The sequence below is a fragment of the Lepidochelys olivacea genome, assembly GCF_965140295.1.
Source record: "Lepidochelys olivacea isolate rLepOli2 genome assembly, chromosome: 2".
Classification (NCBI taxonomy): Eukaryota; Metazoa; Chordata; order Testudines; family Cheloniidae; genus Lepidochelys; species Lepidochelys olivacea.
In genome coordinates this window covers 251,614,064-251,634,642 of record NC_140412.1, presented here as the reverse complement: position 1 = coordinate 251,634,642, position 20,579 = coordinate 251,614,064, and the positions used below count along the sequence as shown (strand labels likewise).

The 20,579-nt window shown below is 40.7% G+C and overlaps 1 protein-coding gene across 2 annotated transcripts in view; it reads right to left on the bottom strand.

The window, feature by feature from the left end:
- Positions 1–20,579, bottom strand: part of LMBR1 (limb development membrane protein 1) — a gene marked incomplete at its 5' end in the record, with an annotated part of 146,839 nt that overhangs the window by 88,740 nt on the left and 37,520 nt on the right. Inside the window, 2 exons of one of the 2 annotated variants that reach the window (XM_084620662.1) lie at positions 8,860–8,999; positions 19,979–20,018. In XM_084620662.1, the coding sequence (XP_084476788.1) occupies positions 8,860–8,999; positions 19,979–20,018 (180 nt within the window). Of the gene's footprint in view, positions 1–8,859; positions 9,000–19,978; positions 20,019–20,579 lie in introns of those variants that run through there. The other variant, XM_084620663.1, reaches the window with a different exon arrangement.

Here is a 20,579-nt window from a genome sequence, read left to right as displayed (position 1 = left end):
GGGAAATTATCATATATAACAAATGGAAGAAAGTAAGTTGATAGTAATGAATATAAATCAGAAGTTAGGAATTGTGAAACACTGATAAGGGAAGCAAAGGGACACAAGGAGATATCCATAGCCAGCAGAGTTAAGGACAATAAGGAGGAGTTTTTTTAAATATATTAGGAACAAAAAAGAATCCTGAATTCTAGAGGGAAGTGGTAGAATTAATAATAATAGTGCAGAGAAGGCAGAAGTGTTCAATAAATGTTTCCATTCTGTGTTTGGGGGGGGGAAGACAGATATTAGTCTTAGCATATGATGATATGCTTTTCAGTCCACTAGTATCGATGGAGGATGTTAAACTGCACCTACTAAAGTTAGACATTTTTACATCAGTAGGTACAGATAACTTGCAACCACAAGTTTTAAAAGAGCTAGCTCTGGAGCTTGATGGACTGTTAACATTTTAGAAGTTCCAGAAGACTGGAAGAAAGCTAGTGTTGTGCCAGTTTTTCAAAAGGTTAAATGGGATGACCCAGGGAATTACAGATCTGTCAGCCTGACATCGATCTCAGGCAAGATAATGGAGCGGCTGACATGGGACTCAATTAATGAAGAATTAAAGGACAGTAATGTAATTAATGCAAATCAACTTGGGTTTATGGAAAATAGATCCTGTCAAATTAACTTGATTTTTTTTGATGCGATTACAAGTTTGGTTGATAAAGGTAACAGTGCTGACATAATAGTCATCTGTAAGGCATTTGACTTAATACCACACATTTTGATTAAAAAATTAGAACGATATAAAATTAAAGTAGCATACATTAAATGGATTAAAAACTGGCTAACTGATAGGTCTCAAAATGTAACTGTACAGAGGGAAACGTAATCTAGTAGTTCTGCTTCCAGTGAGGTCCTGCAGAGATTGGTTCTTGACCCTATGTTATTTTTAAAAAATGTTATCAATGACCTGGAAGAAGACAAAAAACAACACTGATAAAGTTTGCAAAAGACCAAAAAAAAATGGGGAATGCTAAATAATGAAGAGGACAGGTCAAAGATTCAGAATGATCTGTACTGCAGGGTAAACTGGGCACCAACAATATGCATTTTAATACGTGTCAAACCGTGATGGGGATGGTCGGTCCTGGTGGTGGGAGCCATGGCAGTTAGGCCTAGTGGTTGGAGCCAGGGGGTCAGAGCCAGAATCAGGAGTCTAGAGCGGCCTTGGAGCAAGGCCGGAGTGAGAACAAAACTAGGGCAGTACTAAGAACAGGACTAGAAGCAGGGCTGGAGCAGGCTAAGGCGTAGGGAGTCTGTTGTCACTACCAGGCAGGAGAGAATTCGAAGCCCTGGAGTGACATTAAGCAGAGAGCTGCTGTTCCTCCATTGAGGCTTATATATCTGCCTGAAAGCCATCAGACCAGTTCCTGGCTTGTGGCCATAGAGCTAATGAGATCCTGGGATGCATGAAAAGGGGAATCTCAAGTAGGAGTAGAGAGGTTATTTTACTGCTGTATCTGGAACTGGTGTGACCGCTGCTGGAATACTGTGTCCAGTTCTGGTGCCAACAATTCAAGAAGGACTCTGATAAATTGGAAATGGTTCAGAGAAGAACCACGAGAATGATTAAAGGATTAGAAAACAAGCCTTATAGTGATAAACTCAAAGTGCTCAACTGATTTATCTGAACAAACAGATTGTTAAGGGGTGACTGGATTACAGTCTGAAAGTATCTACATGGGGAATAAATATTTAATAGGCTTTTCAGTCTATCAGAAAGGTGTAACATGATCCAAAGGCTGGAAATTGAAGCTAGACAAATTCAGACTGGAAACAAGGTGTAAATGTTTGACGGTGAGGATAATTAACAATTGGAACAATTTACCAAAGCTTGTGGTGGATTTTCCATTGCTGACAATTTTTAAATCAAGATTAGATGTTTTTCTAAAAGATCTTCAAAATAGTTTCTAGAGCAGAAGTTCTATGGCCAGTGTTATATAGGAGATCAGACTACATGATCACAGTGGTCCCTTCAGGCCTTAGAATCTATTAATCTATGAAAGAGGTGAGATTTGCATTTAATTCTGATTAAGGTAAGTGATTATCTTTTTCCCCCTGCAATTTTTTTTCAGTAATTTTCAAACCACTTCCCTCTCCCTCCATGCCCGCCCCTCCCCAACCCCCACCCCCACCACTTACTCCCTTCCTTTGGCTAGAATGGACTGATTTAAATCCTATTGTACAAGTTGATTGCTGGTAAAGTCAATGGACTTGCACAAAAAATTAAATTTAGCCCAAACTTGCAGCTACAGAAAACAAAATTACACAAAACCCCAAACACACATGAAACAACGTAACGGAGGCAGCCAGTCAAATGCTAAAGAATGTGTGTGTGTGCCACATTCCCAAATGCTGTTAGACTCAAGGAATGAAGAAAAGCAAATTCCAAAGGAAAGGGCCCCTCAACTGAGAAAATCCTGCCACTAGTCGTGCCACCCTTCGGAAACTGCAGCAAGAGCCTCTCAGCCACTCTTAACTGCAAGTACTGGGTGAGAGGAAGCAGGTTTGCATAGTCCCTTTCCCTGTAAATAAACCAGTGAGCATGAAATATTATTTCTCCTGTTTCCCATATTTATACAAAAGGGGAAGTACTATGCCAGTTTGTGAGGTTATTTTTATTTCATTTCCTTTCACTTTGTGCACTTTACGTGGCCTTAATTTAGGTACCTAGAAATCAGATGGAAAGGTTGAATTTGACTGGCTTTGTTAGTCAGCTGTCAAAGTTTCAAGAGTTATGATAGATGTATACTTACTATGCACAAGAAAAGTAAACAACTGACTTACAGAACAAGCATTTGCAACATAAAAACATATACTGAACAGCAGGTAAATTTCAGAAGCATGTTCTTTTGTGTCATTTTGTTTAAGTGGATTACAGAATGGTTACTTGAGGTTAAGCAAGATTATGATTTTTAAGAAGCTGTGATTCAAATATATGTATACTAACAGGGTTGATGGGAACTACATCCTTCTTTCTGGGATATTACTATATTAATATTTATACACATACATCTCCCCCCATTCAGTAAATATATTATAACATTTATTGGGGGGAAAAAACCTGAAGAAAGTAACATTACATTGGTATACGCAAGTGGCCATCAACAAGTTCTCCTCTCCCCCTTTCTTTTCATTATCACTGCAGTTTTGTTTTCCCACCCCACCTCCCAATCAGTTGGACTACCTTGAGAATACAGCAGTACAATATAAACTGAAAAGTAAATATTTATGCTCCCCCTGTACTGACTGGGTGCTAAAGTTGTATAAAAGATACTTTGCAGGCCTTCATCTATTGGCAGAGTTAACTTTAGATGAATATTGTACAGTCTTAATGAAATCTCAAAGTACAAGGCTTTCCTAATCAGCCCACTAGGATGCTTTTTTGTATTTGTTTGTATTGATTTAAGAGGAAACTTGCAATAAAACAAGTTTTAACAATTCTGAAACAACTCAATCTTGCACATTTGGCAAACAGCTTAGATATCCCAGCACTTTACTTCCTGTTTATGTGCAAGTTTCATTAAGTTTTACCTCCATCTGCTGGACACATTTAAAATAGCAGAAATGAAAATGTTACCATTTTTAAGTACATTTTCAGGAACTGTTGACAGTTAAACTTTCATTACACAAAATTACTCATCTTGAATATTATGCACTCTCTGCCTAGTTACATATATAGTAAGAGGAGACTTTTTAAAAGTCACTACTAATATTAAATAGTTACAATCATATACCAAGGCAAGAACCCAACAAAACAGGAAGGTGTAACAGGTTAAAAAATTTTACCCACTGTTAATAAAAATCACAGAAGTGGATACTTAACATATCAATTCAATACAAGAAACGACAGTGCATCAATGACAACATTAAGATTCTGATTTTTACAGGCAAAAGTTTAAAAATGCAGCCTTAACTCTGTTCCTGTGTGAACAGATTACAATGAAGTTTTCAATTATAAGACAAAATACTATTTATCAAATGCACAGTAGCAACTTGTAGTACTGTATATTAATTGTGTGCACCAGTTGAAGTCCACTAGAGACTTTTGTATGAAGTGGATAATAAATCAAACAACATAACATACTACAGAACAATTAGAAGAGTAATAGTGGAAAAATTACTGGAAGTATAGTTAGTGGAAAAATTACTGGAAGTATAGTCTGCAGCTCAATTTGTTTTGTAGTTGACTGCCTCATCCACTATATAACACCTGAAGAAGTCAGTGCTGTTGTTTCAAAAACTGAACAGTACTTAGCTGTTAAACATGTATTTCAACTAGTTAGTCAACTATATCTTTGTTTCATTAAAATACTTAAAATATATAAAAAAATTGTATGACAGGTTGCAGGAAAATGATACATTATACTGTATTTGAGAAATAGCGAGTGATCCTGTATCTAAAGATTCTTACATTGCATACACAAGGGGACAGAATTATGGATGTTCAGGCAATCCTTTCCTGACTTCACACTTTAGAGTGCAATCTTAATGTTTTCTTAGTTATTTTTTTAAATAACACTTCCTAATTACTTTTGAAAGAAAACAGAAAAGAAATGTCATAATGTGACTAGACACCATAGGAACACCACATCTCATACACCTAATAAAGTCCGCAAGAGGGAGCCCATCTCCAGCAAGCATTACAAACTGTGAAGCATTTACTTTGCCAGCTGTGTAATAAATAAGAGATACACTGAAATACACTAAATTTTTCCATGGACTCCAGAGGTGTTTGGAGCAGGCTCTCACTAGGTACTTTCACTAAATTTTGCAATATACAGCTAACTTAGGTTCTACACGAGTGCATTTACTACTTTCACATCAACCATTGTTAAACTATAACACCAGGGATCAGCAACCTTTGGCATGCGGACCATCAGGGAAATCCACTGGCAGGCTGGGACTGTTTGTTTACCTGCAGCATCCACAGGTTTGGCCAATCGCAGCTCCCTCTGGATGCAGTTCACCGTTCCAGGCCAACGGGGGCTGCGAGAAGCAGCGTGGGCCAGTGGGAGCTGCGACTGGCCAAACCTGCGGACGCTGCAGGTAGACAAACCGTTCCGGCCCACCAGCAGATTTCCCTGACGGGCCGCATGCCAAAGGTTGCCAATCCCTGCTACACACACACACACACACACAGTCCATTTAGTATATTTTAATCACAAAGTGAGATTTTCAAAACTCTTTGCTTAGGGTTGGTCTACACTACTGCAGTTAATCCATCTAAGTTAAGCTAATTCGGTCTTGGGATGCATCAGGCGAGGTATTTCCAGTAGAGATAAGGAGGTATTAGTACCGTTATACAAGGCACTGGTGAGACCTCATCTGGAATAGTGTGTGCAGTTCTGGTCTCCCATGTTTAAGAAGGATGAATTCAACCTGGAACAGGTACAGAGAAGGGCTACTTGGATGATCCGAGGAATGAAAAACCTGTCGTATGAAAGGAGACTCAATGAGCTTGGCTTGTTTAACCTAACTAAAAGAAGGTGAGAGAAGATATGATTGCTCTCTATAAATATATCAGAGGGATAAATACCATGTAGGGAGAAGAATTATTTAAGCTCAGTACCAATGTGGACACAAGAACAAATGGATATAAACTGGCCATCAGGAAGTTTAGACTTGAAATTAGACGAAGGTTTCTAACCATCAGAGGAGTGAAGTTCTGGAACAGCCTTCCAAGGGAAGCAGTGGGGGCAAACGACATATCTGGCTTCAAGAGTAAGTTTGGTAAGTTTATGGAGGAGATGATATGATGGGATAGCCTAATTTGGGCAATTAATTGATCTTTGACTACTAGCAGTAGATATGCCCAAAGTTAGATGGGGTGGGATCTGAGTTACTACAGAGAATTCTTTCCTCGGTGTCTGGCTGGTGAGTCTTGCTCACATGCTCAGGGTTTAGCTGATCACCATATTTGGGGTCGGGAAGGAATTTTCCCCCAGGGCAGACTGGCAGAGGGTTTTTCGCCTTCCTCTGAAGCATGGGGCACGGGTCACTTGCTGGAGGATTCTCTGCACCTTGAAGTCTTTAAACCATGATTTGAGGACTTCAGTAGCTCAGACATAAGTTAGGGGTTTGTTACAGGAGTTGGTGGGTGAGATTCCATGACCTGCATTGTGCAGAAGGTCAGACTAGATAATCATAATGGTCCCTTCTAACCTTAAAGTCTATGATTCTACTTCAATTACATGAATAGCATAACTGAAGTACACGGAGCTAGATCCACTTACTGCGGTGTCTACACTGTGCTGTGTTGATGGGAGACACTCTCCAGCCAACGTCCCTTACGCTTCTCAGGGAGGTGGAGTACACAAATAGATGGGAGAGCACTATTCCACCAATTTAACGTGTCTTCACCAGACCCACTAAATCGACACCACTGCATCGAGTGCAGCAGTGCCGATTTAGCTGGTAGTGTAGACATGGCCTTAGTCAAATCAAAACAAAATATTTACTGGAAAATTCAAAGGCACTTCTCCTAAAGGAGAGCTATTTCTTGCCAAATTTCAATTTTTCAACCTCAGCCAATTTTGGTGCTACAGCTCTTCTAAAAGAATTTTTAAATTATAATTTTAAATTATATAGGAAATATTTTTCCCCTGTTCTCCTATACAAAAGCAGCAGAATGATTTTTGCTCAAATTTTTCACATTTCCCCTTCAGCCAGGGGAGGGAGTATTTGCTCTCTGACAGGATTATTGTTCTCATTTAGTATTCAGTAAAAGGTTAAAATCTATGTGGTTGACCGTAGGTAGAGAACGAAAGAGCTGCTCTACATGGTATATTCCTGCTTCCCTTGGGAATTAAAATCCAATTTTTTTTTTTAAGAATAGGGTGACAAGGAATGATGGTCTTACATCTGTAAAGTATTGCATGTCAGTAGAGACATAAAATTAACCAAAGCTAGGTAACATAAGAAGAATGTCAACTAATTTTGGAAAAGTGGGAGAAGAAATGAAGGAAACAAAGAGAAAGGGAATGCTGCCTTAATATGTTCCAAGAGCCAGAATATTTAGTTTGCTCCAAATATCTTAGAGGTTCTGTTTTTGTGTGTTTTTTGTTGTTGTTGTTTTTTTTGAGGGGGGGGTTGTTTTTTAAAGTTAACTTACAATTAACATACAAAAGCAAGGTTAGATGGTGCCAGAGAGATAGGTGAACAAAGTCTAAGTCAGAGTACAGAGTTTAGAGGAGGGATTTGAAGAAGGAAAGGGTGGGATGCTTGTCACAGATGAAGAGGAAAACCATTCCTGATGTAGAGGTGAAAAGACTCAGTAATAAGTGGGTGAAGGACTCAAGAATTAAGAAGGGGGTTAAAAGCAAGGCACAAGATGATGATAAGGAGGAAATGGAACCAACATGTAGGCAAACACAGGCAAGTAAAACTTCAGGCCAGCATATCTAATCTTCTACAACAAGTCTCATTGGAGGAGGTCACAGAGCCTACACAATGCCTGGCAACCAAAAGCATCATATCAGTGAGCCAGATGTATTGCCTCTGATTGGGTGGTTTGGTGCAGCTGAGAGGAGCACAAAGCAAGAACTGCTCTGTACCGGATGCATGGGGTTTGGTTCTGGGATTTCTAAATTCCAAGCCTAATCAGGCCCCATTACCTGACCATACTGCATCACTGCCTGTCACATGCAAAGGATAGGGATACTGCATAGAAAATGAAACTGCCCTAGTTAGATGCAGAGCTTGGAGTTACATGTTCAGAGACAATGGCTTTCAGCATGGAGCAGAAATAAAGGGGCATAATTGACTCAGGTTAGTGAAACACGGAAATTCTCAATACCAGGAAGCAACAGCTTGTCTCAAATTCACTTAAGAGATACTACACTCTAAGCTTAACCAACTAGAAAGTTTACCTTTTAAAATATTGGGACTTCAGAACCACGTATCAATTTTAAGCCTCATCATTGTCCATCACACTGTCTAAAGAAGAACTAGGTACCTCTGCTTTTTGATAACTCAGCAAATAGCTATCTTTTCTATTAGCAAGTTGCCCCCTGACATCACAAGGTATGTTTTTTCCTCAATTGATACATCTAAATCCAATGACAATCACCAATTCCTCACCAAGATGCATCTTCTCATTGCAGTATGTTAGCTGCTCGGAACTACAGCAACTATATATTGGTAGAGCACTAAGCACGCTTACCATTATTTGAATTCTGGCAGCGCCCGAAGTGCTAGACACTGTCAACACACAGGGAGACAAGACTCTACATTGAACAATTTCACTTTAACAAAATACCATAATAAATGTGGCAAGATCAAAATATATAATTTTATATACATGATTTACTTTAAAAATAAAAGCAGCTAAAAGTCACTGCTTCTCAATCCATCCATTGTAGATGACAAGTTTCTTGTATGAACCGCTAGTTGCATTTGAATAAATAAACTATTTTTTTCCTCCATATCCCTCTTTAGCTCACTGAACATTATACCTACAGGTGTCATAAGACTTTTCTTTCACATTTCCAAGTTACTTAGCTTCCTGTAAAAGCAGTTCTTATGCTATACATGTTTCTGTATGTAAGAACAGTAGCTTTTGTGTTGCCTTCCCTTAGTCAACACAACCCTCAAAAAGCCAGAATGGTGATGACTTGTAAATTTGCTGCTGTGCATTAGATTACAAATGCCTAATTTATCAATGGCATATAAATCAAGAACATTTACAATTTTGAGCCATTATGCCAGTAAGTATATTAAAAACAAAAGGATCACTCAAAACCAGAATATGCACTGGAAGTGGTGTTAACTGTTAAAATGTGCTTTTAATTACATTATGCAAGTACTAACCATGAATTAGAGAGCCATTTAACCACTGAATATAGTAGTTTTGTGGAAAAGAAAGCAGGATCTCATTGCTGATTATTGAAAAAGGTAGAAGCAGGACGGCACCAGCTGAAACTGCAAGAGTGAAGGTACTCAAAAACAGCCTGGAAGTCAAACAAATGTATCATTGTTACTGCCCATAAAATAACATGTTTCAAACAACAAAGTAGTTAACCTAATTCATGGGGCTCATCACAAAAATGTATCAATTTACACTACAAAAATGCACATATTTTGAAAGGTCATATTTACAAAAGTACATCGCTACATCTTTATTTTTCAGATATGAGGTGGTTTACAGAATTATCAAAATTATATAAATGAAAATAATTCATTCTTGAAAAAAATATTAGGACTTTTCTTCTCTAGGGTTGGAATACATTCATGATCCAAGCTCAATTAAGTATTTCAACATATAATACCTTGGGACAATATACCTTTCCTTAAAACTACTAAGGAAAGTGGTGAGATTAACAGAAGGAGCGATTGAAAGATACCACTCACTGGTTCAAAGTGAATTAATGCAACTATTAATCACTAAAAATGTCAACAGGATCACAACTGAACATGACTATTTAACCATGCAATTGTAGATTTACTGTGTTTCTTTCCATACAAAGCATGGACCCATCATCATTTGATGGGCTAAAGATTATTTTGTTGGCTAGATAATAGAATGAAGGGAAATCTCAACTAAAAATAAAATAAGCATTTAATATTTTGAAGGGAAAGGTATACTGATCTGAAATACTCCAAAAACAATTTACAGTAAGTGCCATTTTTTCGCTTTTAACAGAATTATACCCTTTTCAAGAACACAACGCCAACCAAAAATTTTATTCAAGTGTAAGTTTGACACTAAAATGGAACTCTATAATAATTTTCTGAACGGCATAACTGAAAATTAAGATATATATTGGACTAAGACACTTACAGGGAAAGTGTCAATAATTATATTGTTTGACTGTAGAATTATTTTCTCCCTCCCCCACCCTCTCACAAAGAGAGGGTCCATTTCTACAAACTCTTACTCGTTCCCACAGTCATTGTTTACAAGTATTTCCACTACAGTCAATTTGTTGTACTACGAAGTGGTCTTAAATGGAGGTATAGCCATCCAGAATCATACAGTGTTAGTTTTCTTTAACCAAAATTCTGATGATTACTATATGTGACGCAGTATCAACCTGTGTGTTTGTGAAGTTAAAGTTTAATTAAAGATAACAAGCATTCAAAGCTAATGAACAAGAGAGTTTAAGATCATTAGAACAGAAGGCAGCTTATATTACATGTATACATACAATGAGCAATTCTTATGGCTTCAAATTTAATGAAAGAAGTTAACATTAAAATTTAGCTAGCATAAAAAATATTGTCTTGTACTCAGTTACTTACCTTACCTTATAATTTTACAAAAAACAAATATCACTTGAAGATTCCAAATCCAAAACTGAGGTACCACAGGTACAAAACAGACAGCCTGGCTAGAATACGTACATTTTCTCACAGATGCAAGCTAGTTAATCTATGCTGCATGCAGAGTTGTAGCAGTGTTGGTCCCAGGATATTACAGAGACAAGGTGGGTGAGGTATTATATTTTAAAAGGCCAATTTTGGTTGGTGAGATATATACACTTCACCCACCTTGTCTATCTAGTTAATCTGTAATTTACCGAAGAAGTTCCTCATAAACGCAGAGTGTAACCGCCTGAAAAGCAAGTAAGGAGGCTGGAATAAACCGGTCAGCAAGGCAAAATAAAATAGCCTAAGCCTAAAGTCTGCAATTAATCTTTTCTCTACAAGAAAGCCCTTTCACTAATTACCCACAATCTCTCAAAACTAGAAAGCAAAGTCTGAAATTCTTAGTTATACTTATTTAGTATTTCACATTGTTTCTCAGATATGTTTTTCAATAACACTTAAGTGATTTTTTGGATTCAAAGCGGGTGTCATTCACTACTGGTAGGGGAAGTGTGGTTTCTAAAAAAGGCAGCAGTACCTTCACACTTTCACTGTGAAATAAGCAACATGTCCCTCTCCCGCAGCATGCCCGTACTGCTGGAGAAGTACCACTGCATGGCATATAGCACCCTACCACAAGCATAAGGGAGAGTGCTGAGCAATTTGAAAACTGTTTCATAATATCTTCAAGCCCACAACAAATAGCAAAAAAAAGCTATTTCACATTTGTAAAGGAACAGGGTGAAAGTAAAAAATTGTTGGTTGCTCAAAAATAGACCATCAGCAACAAAAGATTGTATCTTTTCAAAATGTTTTCCATTTAAGAGGAAGGGAACTAAAGTGACACTGACATCTGTTAATCAATTTAAAGAAAAATTCAATAGCAAGAAATGCTAAATTGCACGAATACATCCTGAATTCAGCTAAGAACTTAGTTCCAGAAGCCTAACAATGGAAATAAAGCAAAGTCACAGCTCAAGAAGCTCTCCCAAACATGATTTGGTGTTTATTTTGGGTAAGGAGAGGAAGACTTCGACTCCCTCAGGGAACGGATGGCCAGGATCCCCTGGGGGACTAACTTGAAGGGGAAAGGAGTCCAGGAGAGCTGGCTGTATTTCAAGGAATCCCTGTTGAGGTTACAGGGACAAACCATCCCGATGAGTCGAAAGAATAGTAAATATGGCAGGCGACCAGCTTGGCTTAATGGTGAAATCCTAGCGGATCTTAAACATAAAAAAGAAGCTTACAAGAAGTGGAAGGTTGGACATATGACCAGGGAAGAGTATAAAAATATTGCTCGGGCATGTAGGAATCATATCAGGAGGGCCAAATCGCACCTGGAGCTGCAGCTAGCAAGAGATGTCAAGAGTAACAAGAAGGGTTTCTTCAGGTATGTTGACAACAAGAAGAAAGCCAAGGAAAGTGTGGGCCCCTTACTGAATGAGGGAGGCAACCTAGTGACAGAGGATGTGGAAAAAGCTAATGTACTGAATGCTTTTTTTGCCTCTGTCTTCACTAACAAGGTCAGCTCCCAGACTGCTGCGCTGGGCATCACAAAATGGGGAAGAGATGGCCAGCCCTCTGTGGAGATAGAGGCGGTTAGGGACTATTTAGAAAAGCTGGACGTGCACAAGTCCATGGGGCCGGACGAGTTGCATCCGAGAGTGCTGAAGGAATTGGCGGCTGTGATTGCAGAGCCATTGGCCATTATCTTTGAAAACTCGTGGCGAACCGGAGAAGTCCCGGATGACTGGAAAAAGGCTAATGTAGTGCCAATCTTTAAAAAAGGGAAGAAGGAGGATCCTGGGAACTACAGACCAGTCAGCCTCACCTCAGTCCCTGGAAAAATCAGGGAGCAGGTCCTCAAAGAATCAATCCTGAAGCACTTGCATGAGAGGAAAGTGATCAGGAACAGCCAGCATGGATTCACCAAGGGAAGGTCATGCCTGACTAATCTAATTTCCTTTTATGATGAGATTACTGGTTCTGTGGATGAAGGGAAAGCAGTGGATGTATTGTTTCTTGACTTTAGCAAAGCTTCTGACACGGTCTCCCACAGTATTCTTGTCAGCAAGTTAAGGAAGTATGGGCTGGATGAATGCACTATAAGGTGGGTAGAAAGCTGGCTAGATTGTCGGGCTCAATGGGTAGTGATCAATGGCTCCATGTCTAGTTGGCAGCCGGTATCAAGAGGAGTGCCCCAAGGGTCGGTCCTGGGGCCGGTTTTGTTCAACATCTTCATAAATGATCTGGAGGATGGTGTGGATTGCACTCTCAGCAAATTTGCGGATGATACTAAACTGGGAGGAGTGGTAGATACGCTGGAGGGGAGGGATAGGATACAGAAGGACCTAGACAAATTGGACGATTGGGCCAAAAGAAATCTGATGAGGTTCAATAAGGATAAGTGCAGGGTCCTGCACTTAGGATGGAAGAATCCAATGCACAGCTACAGACTAGGGACCGAAAGGCTAGGCAGCAGTTCTGCGGAAAAGGACCTAGGGGTGACAGTGGACGAGAAGCTGGATATGAGTCAGCAGTGTGCCCTTGTTGCCAAGAAGGCCAAGGGCATTTTGGGATGTATAAGTAGGGGCATAGCGAGCAGATCGAGGGATGTGATCGTTCCCCTCTATTCAACATTGGTGAGGCCTCATCTGGAGTACTGTGTCCAGTTTTGCGCCCCACACTACAAGAAGGATGTGGATAAATTGGAGAGAGTCCAGCAAAGGGCAACAAAAATGATTAGGGGTCTGGAACACATGAGTTATGAGGAGAGGCTGAGGGAGCTGGGATTGTTTAGCCTGCAGAAGAGAAGAATGAGGGGGGATTTGATAGCTGCTTTCAACTACCTGAAAGGGGGTTCCAAAGAGGATGGCTCTAGACTGTTCTCAATGGTAGCGGATGACAGAACGAGGAGTAATGGTCTCAAGTTGCAGTGGGGGAGGTTTAGATTGGATATTAGGAAAAACTTTTTCACTAAGAGGGTGGTGAAACACTGGAATGCGTTACCTAGGGAGGTGGTAGAATCTCCTTCCTTAGAGGTTTTTAAGGTCAGGCTTGACAAAGCCCTGGCTGGGATGATTTAACTGGGAATTGGTCCTGCTTCGAGCAGGGGGTTTGACTAGATGACCTTCTGGGGTCCCTTCCAAACCTGATATTATATGATTCTATGATTCTAAGAGGGGGAAAAAAAGTCCAGTGGCAAAAAGAGCACAGAATTGGGAAGCTAAGGCATATGACTCCATACAGTGGCAATCTTCAGAGATAACTGAAGAAATTTATTATAATAAGCCAATAAATCAGAAAAGGGTACAGTGCAAAGTCAAGGGACTTTGTGAACAAGACCTGCTATTTAAGATCTTTTTTGAAAAGTACTTCTTTTAAGGAGATGAACATTTAAGTTCTTCAATATTATCAAAACCCACAGTGATTAGGTGTGTTTTTGTGAGTGCATTTGCGTGCTTAATGTAACAGTCACAAGTATTACATATTATGTTTTTAAAATATTGAACAAGACAATCACTTTAATGCTAATTATTCAGTGAAATGTTTAACTATAAAGCAGATCATATGAAAGTTTAAATGGACAGTAAAATTAATTTATTTTTAGTTGAAGTTTCGGATGATTACTGTACTGATTTGACTTGCAACAGAGGCCTCGTGGGATTTCTCCAAACACCAGGATAAACAACTGAAAGAGCCACATTTAGTTGTCCTTAAGTGGAAGCAATGGTTAAAACATATTTGGAATGGAATAATTTGGGTAATTTTTACAATTATATATTCATTATATATATTTCTGGCAGGAACAGAGAAGATTTTGCCTGAAAAAAGAATAAAAATAAGAGTTACATGAAAATAGGATAAATGCATAAATAATGTTATGCTGAAATTAAATGTATAAAGCCTTCTCGTCCTCAGTCTTGGGTCATTTACACATTTATTTATATATTAGGTAAGTGTTTAAGGTAAAACTATGTGCTAAGATATTAAAGGTGATCTTTCCTGTAACACCTACCGAGGAAAGACTAGAAGTATTTGAAAAAAATCTTTGATACCTGGCATCAAGCCAGACAGGAGGAGTAACTTCATCAGATGTTTTTGTCCTTACAGCAGAGAGCCCTGGTCTTGGCCTGAGCAAAATCCCTTCTAGTACCCAAGCGGGTTTAAAAAAAAAAAAAATCACACTACAGAATACCATTAAAGCCTAACAATGATTAGTTGTCAAAAAAAATTCCCATAATACTTGTCAGATCAGAAAGTGAAACTATGAGTCAAATGTTATATCTACACACACACATGAGCATCCATTTAATATCAAAAACTTAAGGTGGGAATAACCTGTCTACATCTAAAGTTTAAATTACTGTGCTATGACAAATGTGGTCTCTTGTTTCAGTTATTTAGACAGCTTATTTAGAACATTCTAAAAAGTTAATCCTCTGCATTGTCCACAACAAAATATCTACAACTCAGTCCCCAGTAATGCAAGGAGCTCTACCCAACTGATCACCCTTTTGTCTTCATGGAGCCCGTTACTTCCCCACTGCCTGGGAGTGGATCAATACATATGCTTGAAGGTGTGTGTGAAAGTGGGCATGCAGTGGCCCTGAAGAAGAGAATAAGACAAGAAACTAAAAAGAAGTACAAGAAAAGGAGGTAAAGTAGTCTTTAGGAAGAAATGGGGAGAGAAAGAAGACAGAACAGGAGACAATATGGGGGGGGAATCTATGAAAGGAGGAGGGTGGCAAGACAAGAAAAAGAAGAAACACCACACTCAAAACAATGAAAGAAGGAAAGTGGAGTAGAGCCAGAAATGGGAAAGAAGGTGTAACAAGAGAATACAGTAAAGTTACGCTTTTAAATTGCAAAGGCATGGTCATTTAGTGGCATGCCTAGCGATGCATTTTTAGTGGGGTCAGTCCTTGTGGTATTCATATGTAAGTGGGAGGGAAACAGTGTGTGAATGAGCATAGGAGAGGGCAAGAGAGAATGGAGTGCTGCTAACTCTTGTGATTTTACTGCAAGTACCACAGTAGTAGATGTTTTTTCCTAAAGCTGCAGCTCTTGGAGTCTTGTTATGTGGGAATCTCAGCTTTCATTTATACATAGTTTATAGCCCTCACAGCTGTAGAGAAGCGCATGAAAACATGAAATGCTAAAAGACTGAAACACCAGAAGGCAAACAAAGAGAATCCTCAATTAGCTATTTTTTAAAAATCTCATGGTATCTAAGCTAATCACATGATTTTTGAATGAGTGGGGTTGACCATATTAAGAATGGGAAGGAAGAGATAAAGTAAATAAGAGGGGAGAGAGGGATCTGGACAGAGGAAGAAAGAAAACGAATAAATCAGCAGGGGAATAGTGAATAAAGAGAGGGAAAATAATGAGGACAGTTGGACTTCAGTTAGGAGAGAGTCAGAGTTAACTAAGGCCTTGTCTAAACTACTCAGTTTTGTAGACAAAAGCCAGCTTTCGTTGACAAGACAGTGGAGGTGTACACATTGAAATGCTCCTCCTGCAGATGTAACTCCCCAGCTATGCTGACATAATAAAATCACCTCATCGAGTGGCAGAGAGCTTTTTGCAACGTAGTTAGAGCAACGCAGTGTCAGTGTAGACACCTCACTTGATTACATCACCCTAATTTGCCTCCAGGTGTCCCATAATGCCCATCACAACCGCAGTTTGAACTCTGTTGCCCAGAAGGTTCACAGGTCGGCACTCCTCCCCCGTTCAAAGGCCTGGGAAGTTTTGAAATTCCTCTTCCTGTTTGCTTGGCGTGCACAGTTTACACAGCATCTTCCTAGCTGATGATGCCGGCTTTCTGCAGCAGACACTCTCCCCTGTGGAGCACACCAGAGCTGTTGGATCTGCTGAGTATATGCAGAGAGGAGGCTGTGCAGTTGCAGCTTTGCACCAGCTATAAGAATTTCAATAACTACAGGCTGATTGCTAGAAGCATGCATGAAAAGGGGCAAGAGAGGGACACGCAGAACGGTTGTGCTAAAATCAAGGAACTGAGGCAGGTGTACCAGAAGGCAAGGGAGGCCAACCGTCATTCAGGTGCGGCACCAAAGACACGCTGCTTCTAGAAGCAGCTGCATGCCATCCTCGGTGGCAACCCCACCTCCACCACCAAGAGCCCCATGGATAGTTCGGGGGACTGATGGCAGCATCTAGTGGACTCAACCCAGACAAGGAAGTAGTGGAAGAGAAAGTGAAGCTGGAGGATGATGTGGAGCACGCGGCAGAGTCATCCAGGGGTGCGGCGAATCAGGACCTCTTTTCCACTCCGAAGGAGTCTGGTCAGTCCTAGCACTCCAACTCTGGTGCGCAGGATGCAGCAGAGGGGAGCTCTGGTAAGTGCTCATTTTGCTTTAATACTGCACAGTGAGAGATTGAGCTCTGATGTATTTTGTTATATGGTACAGGAGGGATAAGGGCCTGAAATTAGCAACAGAGCCTGTCTGTCTACACAGTGGGGCCACGGCGGAAAAGTTTATTACCGTACACAGAGAAGTACCTGGAATCCTCCACAGTGATCTTTACAAAACTTTTCTGTTAGATATTCTGCAATCCTCTGCCTAAAGTTCCTTGGGAGAACTGCCTTGTTTCTCCCCAGCTGTAGGAAACTTTTCTGAGCCACCTGGCAATTATTTCTGCAGGAACCAGAGCAGCACACAGGCAAGCAGCATACCGAGCCAGACTGAAGCCACACACATGCAGGAGATACACCCCTGCATCTTGGGTTACCCTTAGGGGTGAGATATCTGGTTCAATAGCCTAGCCTGTGGAAAAGGGTACCAATATTCAGAATAGGCTCCCTAGCCACTTACAGTAACCCCCTTTGCAAACCACCCTTTGTCCCTTCTTGCCCATTTCCCTTGCCCACCCAACTCTCCCCCTAAACTCATCGTATCTGGGACTTGTGCTGGCCTGTGTGCTAGACAAAGGATAGTGAGAAAGAGGTGTGTGTAACTTTTGTGATTCACGGCTGTGAGCGCACTCACAATACTGTCTCTGTTCATTGTTTCTTTGGCTTCTGCAGATGTGCCCTTCAGGAACCACTCCTCTATACCGGTGGAGCACCTCTGTCAGGTAAGGCGCCGATCCAGGTGGAGTAAGGAGGATATGTTTTGTGAAGTGCTGCAGACAACAGATGCAGCATATAAAGAAACAAGAGCATGGAGGGAGACAATCAACGAAAGACTCAGGCTGGATAGCCAGGAAAGGACACAGGGGCAGGAGCGGATGATAAAGCTCCTGGAGGGCCAGACAGAAATGTTGAAGGTCCTCATTAGCCTGCAATCTGAGCACATCCATGCCCAACTCCCACTCCAGCCACGACAGAACTCCAGTCCATGCCCTCCCCAAACTCTCCCACCACATTCCTTGCATGTTCCTGGTCCCTCACAGTACCACATGCACTCCACGCCTAGGGACTGGTTTTCCAACAAAAGCTGTACTTACATCCAGCTGTGCGGGCCCTCACCATGAAACTGTTCCTCTTTGCATGTCCCCTGTTTGACCAAAAGTTTGTAGTTTATCCTGTTATTAAACTTGAGTCTTTGAAATAAAATGAGTCTTTATTTGTGACATGCATACAGACATCACTCAGTGCTAACCATCAAACACAATGGCTATAGGTAGGAATATTTGCTCCTTGCAATTAACGCTCAGGAAGCAAAACACTGCAGGAGTAATTCCAGGTGGCAAGTAAGCATTGCCTGGCCAAATGCAACACACAAAGACACATTACTGGGAATCATCATCAAAATGCGCCTTCAAAGCCTCCTTAATTCAAACAGCCTTCTGCTGTGCCCCTCTAATTGCCCTTAGGCTGGCTGCTGATTTTGAGCAGTCTACCCCTTAGCAGTCTACCCCTGGGGAAACTTATCCCCCTTTGATTCGCAACTATTAGGTAGCGTACAGCAGACTGCAATGACCATCAGAATATTTTCCTCATTGAGGTCTATCCAGCCAAAAAGACATCTCTAGCGACCATTTAATCAGCCACAGGCACATTCAAAGGTCATTTGGCACCTGCTGAGCCTGTTGTTGAAGCTCTCCTTGCTGCTGTCTAGCTTCCTGGTGTAAGCCTCCTTGAGTCATGGGAGCAAGGGATTGGCGGGATCTCCCAGGATCACTATGGGCATATTTTCACTTCCCCCATTGGAATCTTCTGTTCTGGAAAGAAAGTCCCAGCATTCAGCTTTCTATATAGTCCAGTGTTCCAAAAGATCTTGCACCTTCCCCAATCCACCCCACATTTATGTCAGTAAAACATCTCCAGTGCTCCACCATCGCATGTAAGACCATGGAGAAGTAGCCCTTTCGGTTGATGTACACCGTCACAAGATGGTCGGGGACCAAAATTGAGATGTGTTCCATTTATCACCTTACCACAGTTAGGGAATCCCATTGTCTCAAAGCCATCAGTTATTTCCTGTACATTATCAAGAGTCACAGTCCTTTGTAGCAGGAGGTGATTATTGGCCCTGCACACTTGCATCACCACACACCCCCACGGTGGACTTTCGAACTCCAAACTGATTCATGACTGACCAATAGCAGTCTGGAGTTGCCAGCTTCCACATAGTGATTGCCACTCACTTTTCCATGATGGGGGCAGCTTTCATTTTGGTGTTCTTGTGCCAGAGAGCTGGAGCAAGCTCTGCATATTGTTCCAGAAAGGTGACTCTGCACATCCAAAAGTTCTGCAGCCACTGCTCATCATCCCATACGTACATCACTATGCAATCCCAGCACACAGTGCTTGTTTCCCAAGCCCAGTACCACCGTGGCAAGCTGTTCAGTGAATGCCAGCAGCAATCTTCAATTATTGTTCCCTGGCAGAAAGCAAGGCAGGCATGTCCCGATTCATTCTGTTTCACAGCTCATGAAATACTGCAGGTCCAGCCATGTAGTGTTCATAATGCTCATCACCAGAATGGTCAGCAGCTCAGGATCCATGCTGTCCGGCAGAGATGGCGGGTGCAGAGTTTACAAGGGCTGTTGAAAGTAGGAAGTAATAAGCCCATGGAATGATGGGACGGAAAGAACTACATCATGTCCCAATGATGCACTGCAACCTGTTTCCAGAACTCCCAGCAGCAGAAGGGTACAGAGGCTGGCGAGTTGCACAGTGGGATAGCTACCCACAATGCAAGAGCAATGACTGTGGATGTGCTCAGCCAACACAAGGAGCATTGTGTGGACGTGCGCAACCAATCTTATTAGTGACTTATGAAAGTCAACATAACTTACGTTGACTTAACTCTGTAGTGTAGACATGACCTAAAACTAATAAGGAAAGTGAATAAAGAGTTTATGCGAATGGGGAATAAAAAAGTTGTGTTCATAACCTGCCTCAGTCTGCCATTCTGCATGCATCCATTACAACCTATGTTCTAAACTACAGGTGAATAACTAAATGGGTGCTCCCAGAAGCAGGATTCCCCCCACCCATAAGGCAATGCTCTAAAATAACTGCTTAAAGAAAAGCTGTAATGTTTTTCTGCCCATGTGCAGTAAACACTATGCAGACAATTTTGCCTGTTTACATTTTACATTATTGCAAATTTAATTATATCAAGGAACTAAGAAATGTACATACGAAATTCTGTTGACAATGGCATCTTCATCCTCCTGCTCATCTGAAAAATAATTTATAGCAGATTTATATATAGGTAGCTGTAGAAACTAAAAGAAAGATGAAAACAAGTTACTAAAACAGAAAAACTATAGGTCAGATCAAAAATTTTGCATTACTAAATCCAAATCCATGATTTTTGTATTCTGTAGTAGACATACATTTTGTAAATTAACGTTACCCATTTCCATTAGTTTTCCTGAAAGAATATTTTTCTTAATAAAAATTAGTGCTGCTTTCCCTCCACCTTTACACTCCCTTCACTGGTTTCTTAATCTCTTCAATCAAGACAATTAAAGAGCATTGCTCAGGACTAAAGGTATGTCTACACTGCAAAGTTGTCAACAAAACTTTTGTCTTTCATAGGTACGTAAAGCCCCCCCACGAAAGACAAAAGTTTTGCCGATGCAAGTGGCAGTGTCAATGCGGCTTTGTCAGCAGGAGCACTCTCCTGCCGACAAAGCCAACGCCGCTCGCGTGTCTGGAAGTATTTTGTCAGCAAAAGTGCCAACAAAGTGCCAACAAAGTACCGACAAATAGGGTTTACACATGCTGACTTGTCGCT